The sequence below is a fragment of the Tetrao urogallus genome (genome assembly GCF_951394365.1).
Source record: "Tetrao urogallus genome assembly, chromosome: 5".
Classification (NCBI taxonomy): domain Eukaryota; kingdom Metazoa; phylum Chordata; class Aves; order Galliformes; family Phasianidae; genus Tetrao; species Tetrao urogallus.
Window position 1 is genome coordinate 13973558 of NC_136818.1, and position 11359 is coordinate 13984916.

The 11359-nt window shown below is 39.2% G+C and overlaps 1 protein-coding gene across 1 annotated transcript in view; it reads right to left on the reverse strand.

The window, feature by feature from the left end:
- COL24A1 (collagen type XXIV alpha 1 chain) overlaps positions 1-5991 on the reverse strand; it is a gene marked incomplete at both ends in the record, with an annotated part of 108071 nt that extends 102080 nt beyond the window's left edge. The window contains 2 exons of the mRNA XM_079535501.1: positions 4252-5546; positions 5964-5991. Coding sequence (XP_079391627.1) covers positions 4252-5546; positions 5964-5991 — 1323 coding nt within the window. The remainder of the gene's footprint in view (positions 1-4251; positions 5547-5963) is intronic.
- Between the last annotated feature and the right edge of the window lie 5368 nt (positions 5992-11359).

Genomic DNA, 11359 nt, shown 5'->3' on the forward strand with positions numbered 1-11359 from the left:
CCAGTCTCCAGTATATACTCCGGGAGTATAACTCCTAACAATGAACTCAGTTTTGTAATGCTTAATGCTTTCTCCAATATGCTATGTATGTGCTATAACATGTATAATATATATCACCCTCATCTGACTACCTTACCAATCCCTCCTCCTTCCTCTATTTCTAATTCTGATTTTTGTAATGTTGCACAAAATATAATGCTGTCAGTCTGGGACCATCTGGAATTCATATTTTGTTACTCAAAATTCTACCTTTTAGCAAGTTTGTTTCTCTTTTTAAATCACACTGATTATAAAGCAGCCAGGATTCTACCGAGCATGAATGTCCACCTACCTTTTTCTCTTGCTTCATTTGCATTTTATTTGATGTGAGAAAAGAAGCACACTTATCTTCCCAAATACCCCATAACAAGCAGTCACTTGTAGGATTAGCCTACTTTCCTGAGACCTGTTGAAGTCTTGCTCTCTCTGTCAAGAGCTACAACAGTCAAAGCAATGTCATCAACATCAGAGGAATATATGTAGCTTTGGGTGATGGATTACAGCTTCTCAAGACTGTTATGCAGAAAAACAGGGAAACTGTTTCAGGTGAATTAAAACAAACGTTCGAATATTTAGAACAAATGTTATTTGATGGAGTTTTGTTTGCTTTTTCTAGTAAGAAAAATCTTAAGACTTCATCTAAATTATCAGATAGTGAGATAGAGATTTCTCAGCCTGGGCAGAATAATGTGAGGGTTACTCACAGAGTAAAGATACGTGAAGGTGATTAACTACCCAGTGTATACCTTTTGACTAGGGACAGACACAGCAAGCAATTTTCTTCAACTGATAAATCGGCTAAGAGCAAAAATCTCAGATGATGGTACCCTTACTACTGCTAATTTAGGATTTTTAAGCTCCTGCTCTTACTCAGAGTTCTCACTCTCACATCTCCTGGCTGTAATAAGAGCAACCCATCCAATTCTCCCTTATCCAGGCACTGCACTTCTATTTCCTCCTGACAGTATCTCTAGACTGATGTCAGCAACCGGACAGCCTATGGAAAGACACATTTTGTCTTCTTTCACTGCTGGAGGACTGTATTCTTAACACAAAAAAGTTTTCCAAAAGAGAAAACTAACTCCTAGCTCTTTTCTCAGGGTCATCAAAGCTCATGCAGTTAAGCAGGTTGACTCGGCAGCAAGTAACTTAACTCTGTTCTTCAATCCAGACTAACACCTCCCTTTAGACAAGCAGGATCACATATCATGCTCCTGCAAACAGCCTTAGGACTTGTGCGACAATGAGTATCAGTTGGAAAGCTAAAAGAATTAAAAATAGATTAATTTTTAAAAAACTTTTTATAGTGCCAACACCCCCAGCAATACAAAAGGAGTGGTTCAGGTGAATCAGAGGGAAACGTGGTCAGGAGACAACAATGTTTGACTTTAAACTTGCTTCGTATTCCTATAGAGGATTCTGGTCATTGCAATTGCTAGGATTTTACTCAGTCATAGTGATTTGGAAGAATTAAGTGGAAGAATTAGATATGCTATCCATAAATGAAGGCCTGAATTCTGGAGCCCTCCTTTGTAGCAATGGGTGAATTCCACAGCTGTGGGATCATGGAATTCAAGGGGCCCAATTATACAAGGCAAGAATCAGTTCTGGTAGATGATTAAAAGCTAAAATGTAGCTGAGGAGTCTAAGAACCACAAAAGCTAGTTCTTGCCTGTCAACTCCAATAGAACAAACATTATTTCTGTGCTGAAATCTTGAAAGAAGGTTCAAACCAACCACAACATAATGAGAGAAGAAAAAAAGAGAAGGGACTTCATGCCTCATCAGGATTTCGTTTTGCTGCAGGGGAACTCTGCAAGTCCCTCACTGCTGCTTTTTTAGGCTCCTCACTGAGAAGACTCTGTGGATACTTATTTATTAAAATGTTAGAGCCTTGAAGATAAAACCTGGATTATCACAGTCTTCTCTCCAAGGATGTAATAGACAGAAAAATAAGGAGTACCTCTATAAGTCTGAGTTCAATAACAGCGGCAGGCACAGTGCCACACAACCTCCACCAAACACAATTCTTTACAGAAATCTTCTGTGGAAGAGCCATACAGAGACCCTTTTCTTGCTTCAGCAAAAATCTCTGTGGCAACACAATTCTTAAGCTTGCCCATATGCTCAGTGGGTGCTGTTGGTCCTTCCAGCTGAACTTGTGCCCACAAAGATCTGGATCACCCTCCTAGCTCTGCAACACATCACTTCTAAGACCTCAGGCATGTTATTGAAAGTCTAACCCAGCAATGCATCATATGCTGTAGCTGACCTGCAGAGGAAACAAGCTTCTGCATCCCATCCGTAAAACAAACATACAAAATGATAGCATACACATCTTTTTTATATATATTTTGAACTCTCCAGATAAGGTGGTATGAATTACTGTACGCACAGTGGCTGCATCTTGCAAAACCAGAGCATTAGCTTGCAGCTGCTTAATACACACCAACAACAACAAAAAAACCCAACACCAACATCTCCAACATCAGCAGCTACTTCTATGCCACACAAGAAATGGTGATTTCAGTCAGTTACAGTCAATAAATTTAAATGTACAATTTTTAAGTTATGTACTATGAATCAAAACTTTCTGTTAAGCAGTTGTTAAATATCATGTGCTGCAGAAATGAAAATTAACCGCAGCTCACATTTATAACAGTGTATGGGAACTGCTGAGTCACGGCCTGAACCTCTGGTTAATCACCTGAGGCGAGCCATGAGTCAGCCAGAGGAGCACAGGTGAAGGCAATTCTCCTGTGCTCCCGGAAGGGGTGGAGCCTGGCTCCACCCCTCCTAGACCTATTTAAGAGCTGGCTACCAGAGGGGAAGGATCTCTTCTAGAGATCACCTCTCTTGGTGTTTTCTGGTGAGCTCAGCCGAAGGGTAAGCTCTTCCACTTACTCTCTTTTGTGATCATTGTCTACTTTGCTTAATTCTCTTGATTATATTGTGATTATAACATCTTGATATCTATTGATTAAACAATTATATTGCGATTATAACATCTTGATTATACAAACAGCTACATACGTAGCTGTACATTTATGTCCCCACAAATAAAGGGCTTGAATAAAGAAAATTCTTTTCTTTAAGAAAAGAAAAAAAGACTGGCTTCACGCTCACAAAAAAACCAAAACAAAAAAAACCCTCCAAACAAGAGCAGCCCCTGACAAATATGAATTACTTAACCCATTTTTCAACTCAGTAACAACCTCTTATCATCAAGATTCTGTTTAGAGTAAAAATTAAACTTCTACACAAATTTTCAGTTGCTGACTATCTGAAGAAAATATTTTTTCAGTCCTGAAATTATACATGCATATTCAAACATATATTAGAAGCTGCTTGCCCCCTCCTACCAAATTATTTTCCAGTAATAACCACACAAATACATGAGAAAAACATGTAGAACAACCTTTTCCATGCCATAGTTTAACAAGTTTTAACTAGAGACTCAAACAGGAATTAATATCATATCTCCAAGACTAAACAGGAACTGCTGTTACTTCTTGCATGTAGTTTCATGTGCATTGACCCCAGTTTTATGTATGAAAATGTTTATGACCCTCAAACACACACAATAAGAAAGGACAAATTAGTGCTATTAAAAGCACTGCTGTGCAGTTGCAGTCATTTCCGAGATCTCTTACCCTGCTAAATGAAGTGATGTCACGAAAATGAGTTCTAAACATTACTTTGCATGCAGGTTTCTGGGATCCTGCAACTGTGAGTTAGGAATGGTTTGAAAGGATTGGATTCTACAAGTGGTCTGCTTCAACAATTACAAATTTTGATAGCATCACTCAAGTGAGAAAACCTTATCATTCTTCCAAACAGCCTCGTTTTTCTTTTCATGGAACAGTGCCTACATTTGTAGAGAGTATGAAATTACCCTGTAATTTTATTAAGTGAGCAGCCTCCATAATTAGCAGTTACAAACATCTGGCTGCATTTCAGAGCTTAAAAAAGCTTGGGTTGCCCACCACTTCACCAGAATTGAATGCTTACATGTTCTGCTGTAAATAAAAATACACACCACTTAGGCCAAAATTATATGCCAGAGACACACTTATGGGAGACAAACTTTTGCACAGTACAAATGAAAGAAGTGGTAATTGCAGCCCAGCAAGTTTTGCCAAATTTATTTCAAAGCCTCTTTTAAATATATGTTGCTTCATTATAATAAAGAGCGTAATAAAGGTAACTTACAGGAGGTCCAGTCTCCCCCTTTAAACCTCTGCTACTTCCTATTTCAAACATTTTGCCTTGATCTTCATAGCTGTAGTTATCAACATCAATATAATAAGTGTTTTCTGTGCGATAAGTATTATTAGCATCAAATGGACCTTCTTCCTCCAAACCAAGCTGATTATCCAGGGAGAGGTCAGCAGTCAAACTGTACAGAGTTGTGTTGAAGATTTGCTGCTTTTTGGTTGATTCATCTAAATGCTGTTTTTCTTTGTTCACTCCCTTGTTTTTCATTTTATTCTGTTTTAAAGGGAAGATCAGAGAAAGCTCACTTTGTCTGTCTGCATCTTCTGTGGTAGTATGTGAAGTATTTGGATATGAAGCCTTGTTTTTTTCAGTGCTGCCTCTTTCTTTGCTTGGGTCCTGCTGGTGAAGGAGCAGACTGACCTCCTCCTGGAGTTCTGTTTCTGGCCACACTTCCAGCAGCAGGGGTTTAGACTCTGCAAATTCCGATGTTGAGACATTTATTGACTCAAGGTACTCCAGTATGGAGTGAATCCGAGCAATGTTGGTAACAGGATCATTTGATGCTTCCTTCCTTCTATAAGATACATCTTCCCACTGTTTTTTCTCACCAATCTTTTTCTTCAAAGAAACATCTAGCACACCTGATGCATATGGTGTTCCTAGCAGAGATCGATACGTTTCGGCCTGGCGACACTGCTGTTTCACATATTTACAATAGTTTGCAGAGGCTTCTGCAGAGGGAATGATATCTAGCTGGCATATAACTCCTTCAAAGCTGACAGAGTGAGAGTTCATCCTTCCCAGGGTAAATAAACCATCCAAATCAAATGCCTCCACTTCATTAAGCATTTCCCTGCTATAATACTTCTGTCCACATTCAGCAAATATTGAGACAGTCTTATCTCTAATTTCAATGGCAAACCAATGCCACTGTTCATTATGAACACTATAATCGAAGTATGCAGGCTGCTTCCCTCCAGTGTGCACTGCTACCTTTCTCGGTAGTAACTGGACACCAAACTGCAGTCTAGTTTTGTTCCTAATACTGAAAAGAAAAGCATTATTTACAGTGTAAGAGTACAACCCAACCAATATGGTGAAGTGATGCCCTAGACTTGCTGGTATAACTTGAGCAACGGAGGCCTCAACACGCGCGTCAGCAGTCAGCACAACTCCGGACACAACCAGGTGAACTCCCCGGGGCAAGGGTGGCACTGCTGAGGGCACTGGCGTCACTGACGGCTGCCGGACATCGCTCACAAGGCCGAGCCGATGAAGAACATCTACTGCTGTAAAAAGAAATGAAGGTACATTGTTCATTTCACTTACGAGCTCAAATTCAGATTCGAGTAAGCAAGTGTGAGGCACAACATATGTATCAGTCTTTCACGTAAATCCAACAAATTTCATTAAAGCTGAAAAAAATAATTAATAATTAAAAAAAAAAGCACGTGTAATGCCCATTGGAGGTTAATTCATTCATAGAACTGAAAAGTCCCCATTTGCTGTCATCAAACTTTTTACAAGAGTTAATGAACATACTGTGTTCATTTTGCAATTCCTGCCCACCTACCCTTTAAAAAAAAAAACAACAAAACAAAACAAAAAAAAACAACCCACAAAATGCATGTTTTCCCTCTTTATCTGAAAAATATTAACATTTGAGGAAGGGTTGTTTTGTTCCCATGAAGGGACAAGCTATTTACTAACACAGTAAGCAGTGCTCAGGCGCATCGTGCAAGATCCTTTCTCACTGATTCTCAGAGCAGAACTGGACAGCAGCCAGCAGGCCAGACTAACATCAGCTTTGGCCCTGATCTAAGCACCAAGTAGGACCAGACAAGCTCGACATCCTTTCCAACCTAAACTTCTCAATTTTTTTGTGCAAGGGAAAGCTGAGCATCACACAGTTTTTATAGGCACTATTGCACAGAAGCACTTTTTTTCTGTAACAGCTGGCTGGATCTGAACTGTAGCAAACTGCCTATATTAAAAATGACTAATATTATTTAATATTAATGACTAACATTATTTAATATTATTTAACCATAATAGTGATGTAATAAGCCTAACAGAACAGGCTGCACTACTTACAGCATTGAGCCAAGGGTATTACTTTTTAATTTTTATTTTTTTACAGTTTTTTTTTTTTTTTTCAACCACGCAACTAAGTGTTCTTTTTAAGCAAATAAAGCTACTAAATGACGTAACAAAAATGGGAGTAACAAAGAGAGGCTAAAGATTCATTGCTATTTTAAGAGACAAGAGCAACAAACGGATGTTCACTATTTTAGTGGAAAAAAGGTTTTCTTTCCCAGTCTTCCTTTTCTCTGTTTACTGAATGTATTCACAGCAAACTTTAAGAACACACAGATGTTGGCTTAGTTTCAGTAGTAAATTATGAAGAGAGTCTGAGACTTCCTTGAGAGTAGTTTATAAGTTGGAACCAAACGCATCAACCTGAACGCACTGTGCATCTTGAAAATTAATTACACACCTTGTAGTGTTTTTAGCCATGTTAGAGATCTGCAGGAGTGCCAAGATTGGCCTGGCAGCCAGCCCAGCCAGAACTGCGGGGAAAGCACGTCTTTGCAGAAAGTCACACGTACGCCAATTTCCCAAGATGTTCTGCCTCAGAGCAATTAACTTACTAGGAGTATTTTAATCTGTCAAACTGATAAGAGAGGTCAGGTTATAGTAGAAGCATTCTACTTTGCAGCTCTGCTAATGAACACCCGGACTTTCCCAGGACCCTGGTCCTACATGGCTGGGTGTACTTACGGAGGAGAAAGCTGTGCATGCATAGTCTTCTGGGCAATACAGAAATCTCATGGGGCAAGCAATGCACCAATGGCTTCAGAGACAGCTCCAGCACTTCTGTGCACATGCTGAGCCAACTGGTACACTACACCAGGGAAGCCGTCCCAGCTTAACTTTGTACTTTGATTGTCACAATTTTAATCTCAAGTATCAGGCAGATATTTGTAAATATTTATTATTAAATAGATACACTTAAAAGTAACAGTGTCAAGTGATCTTTGCTCAAAGTATTGCAACTGAAGAACAAAACAAGTCTACCATACTGACACAGAACAACCAATTTTAAAGTGATGTTAAGGAGCACTTTTCCTAAATCTCAAATGACAGATTTTGGCAGTTCTAATTTGTAAACACCGCATTGTTTAAAAAATTATTTTAAAAAAGGAAAAGCACTCTTGAGCGTGAAGAGATATAAAACACTTTCTCCACATCCTGCAAACTATGACAGGTCTCGAGAAGACTCAGCATGGAGAAACGCTGTGTGAAAAATAACAGCAAAAGATTAAGTACCAGCTAATTATTTCTTGCTGACTTACTGCCTATTAACCTGCCATCAAGCCAAAAGGCTGTTCCAAACTTTTTTGGCCAGTCATTTCATTTCATTTCTGGTCCAAATTTTTTTTTTTTTTTTTTTTTTTTTAAAGAAGAAGGTTTCAGAAGCTCTTGGCAGTACACAGGGTTTTGGGAGCAGGCAACCCTCTTAGCTCTTTCTCCCAGCATGACAACCACAACTTTCTTTACCTATCAGTAGCCAGTTTTCTTTGTTTATCCATGTCTGTGCAACATCTGTCTTCACTTACTGTTCACCCAATCCATTAGTCCCCCAAACTATAACAGCTCCTCTTCTTTCAAAGAGTAGCTGTTTGGGTATTTTGGTCTCAGTTGCCTTCTTTTCATCTTCTAGGATTACTTGTAAAATTCACAGCATAATTGGATTGTGAAGAGAGGGAAAACTTAATAAAAGTTAAGACTTGGACAAACAAATATATATAATACATATAATATATAATGTATATTATTTGATATATGTGATATATATAATATTATATAATATATAACTTATATATAATATATGTAATATATATAAGAAAACAATCCCAGAAAGAATGGTGAGGTGATAGTAGTGTTCTGTGTCACTCTTCTGTTCAGTGTCTGCTGTTCATCTTCCATACTCCCCCACTCTCATTGTCTAAGGGCAGAATATTTGGGGGCACTCTCTGCACTTCAGCAAACATACATGGTTTGTTTTCCCTTTACTGATATGGGTACATAAAAGTAAAGATCATTCATATGTCAGCTTCACCAAAACTCATGATAATTACTCAGCAGGTTGCCCATTTCCTGGGTGGTGGTGCATTTGCGGTTGGGTAAGTTACAACACAAGGTTTCAACCTATACTTTCCTGGATAGCAGGGCTGGGCAACTGGCACAGCAAAGCTAGCCAGAAACAAACATTCTGTGTATCCTCAAGCCAAACTGAAAGAAATATTCCTAAAAGCCAAGGCTGTGTATTTACATACATTTCAGTGAACACAATTTATAGCACCCTACCACAATGCATTGAGTGTAGCTTGTCAAGTAAAGCACACACTAGCAGCCTGATCAGCTCAGGAAAGAAAGAACATTAGTTACACTTGCTAGAGTCTTTGTATTTGACAGAATACTCCTTTCGAAATGCAAAGTACCAAGAAAGTTTTGATACCAGCTTAAGTGTTAACATAGTTATAAATGGGCAATCCACCCTGTTTGTAGACAAACCCTAAAGCACTGTGAATGGAGTGCTACCTCAGTGCATACTGTATAGACTGAAGGATATTCTTGAGCCTTTCTGACTTCTTTCCTTCCCTTCCCCAAGAACTTGTTTTTCTTGAGATTATTATTATTATTATTTTAATCTTCGAGAGTATGGCTTCATTCACTTATGCTTTCTTCTCTAACAATTTTGAGTTCTATGATTCAACTACAAGCTTTCCTAAGAGAGATTCCTGGCATGTGCACTTATTCAGGAGTCACATTTTTCCATCTCCTGAAACTGGTGAGATTCAGGGGCACAGGTGAGCAACACACAGAAACACACGTGGTTCCACACCTCTCCACAGTGACTGCTTATTTCTTCTACCAGCACCAACTTCTCTTCTTAAACCCTCCACAACTCTAACAACCACTTTAAAAATGACACAGTAACAACAACTGCACAGATTATCTCCACAACTAACAGTACCAGATGTGCTTTATGGTGATAGTTCTTTCAAAATTATCTTCCTTAATGCTAACTACTGCCTGCAATAGCAAATCCCCTTAGGCTTCCCAAACCTACCCAGACCAGTCTCATCCCACCACCTCACCCCATCTCCACCAGCAAGGAAGCAAGCCCTGTAGATTTGGAGTACCCCAACACCGGTGACCCAGCTGGCTCTGAGGCTTTCACAGCTGTCTCCTGATGTGCTATTGGAAAAGTAGTTCCACAGGCTGTAGAATATGAGAATCAAAATAAATTACTTCTTTACAAAGGGAAAAAAGATGGGTGGAGAGATGAAGACAACTCCTGCTATCACAGCAGACCTGTGCCTGGCATTCTTCACCTGCTCCATTGGGAAAGTATGAACTGCCTCCCTAACTCAACATCTCCCCATCCCGCAGGCCCAGAGTGGGGAGACCATACACATCTGCAGGTGCTGCCCTTGTCAGGTGAGCTTTTTCTTCCCTTAGCCCACCCTCCCCATGCAAATCTTGGCTCAGCAATTAGACAAACTGGGAAACTCCCATTGTCACAAAAGCACATCCCCATCTAGCTGAATGGGAAAAGTGAGCAAACATCTTAACAGGCAAACCGTGAGCAGCTAATGGAAGGAAGAGAAAATGCACTCAATCTCACCATCACAAAACAACAACAACAACAACAAAACAACTTTGCCAAGCACAGGAATAACAAGAAGGAAAAAAAAAGCAATGGGATACTGGAGATGTATCTACGGGGCTCTAACAAAACATTGTCAGGAATGCATCCTGACTTAACCATGAAACCCAGCTGTTTGCATTCAGCTGAACATTACATGAAGATTACCATTGACCATATCAGCCAAGGACAAGCTATTTCTTGCTTCAATGAAGGAATATGGAAGAGAACTGATACTGCCACTCTTCTGGCTACTAAAGAGTAAATGGCATGTTAGCTTCCACCACTTTGGGATGCTAATATTCCCCCAATGGTCTCATAATAAACATCTGGTTCAACTGTAACAGTTGGCAGATTAAAAAAGACAAAAAACAAGACAACCTTATTTCCTTCCTAACATCTGCATCTGAATACAAAACCAAAAGAATACACAATTTCACTTTCTTTCTTTAATGATGCCAGCCTAGACTAAGCCTTTATTATATGCGCTGGTTTGCTTGTTTGTCCTCAGAAGTGCAAAGGTAACTCAGTCATAGCTTGCCACCCCCAATGACACCCACTTGCACTGAAGACACAATCAAAGCCTTTTCTCCTTACAAGACTTCTCTTTTATGAAGAGTCTGCTTAAATATGTAAGTAATTTCACGGACTGAAAATCTGAGTAATTTTTGAAAGGTCATCTTTTCCACACTGGTTACTTTAAACTTTTGCTCTTGTTATATTGTAGCTGATATTTAAGTCACCGTAATTAACTGAACTAGTTACAACAACCATTTACGCTTTCCATGTGGTAACAAAATAACATCATTTTGTAAGAAAGTATTCTCACCTTGTTTGGGTGCTTTCGCAGCACCCGAAGCTGTACATATTGAGATACAAAGAAGAAGGATCTTCCTAAAAAGGGAAGAAAGAAAAGAGCGTGTGAGAAAACACAGAGTTTCAGGACTCCAAAGAATTAGAAACTTCTTTCGACGCCCAAAGTCAATGGCAGGATACCACTGACTTCAGCAAGTCCTGCTTCGAAGCCTTCCAGCCGTCATGTCATACAGCTTTCCACCAATGCTGAGAAGGTGTTTTACAGAGAGAAGTATGCCCTCATGTATAGTACATGTATTTTGCAATGGCTTTTATTAATAAAGTAACTGCATCTGTTTTATATTTTCTCATGTCAGCCTTCAAGTACAAGAGCTGCTGTGTAGTAGATTTCTTCTGGGAGGGGAAAAAAAAAAAAAAAAAAAAAAGGTACTGCAAAGGAACTAAAAAACAAACGACAAGTTAATGCCCATGAGATACCTTTGTGCCAGTGTACCTTCAGCCTTGTTGCCATACCACATCATTTACCATAAATGAAAATGTTGAAAATGTTGCACCACTTCTTCCTGTATG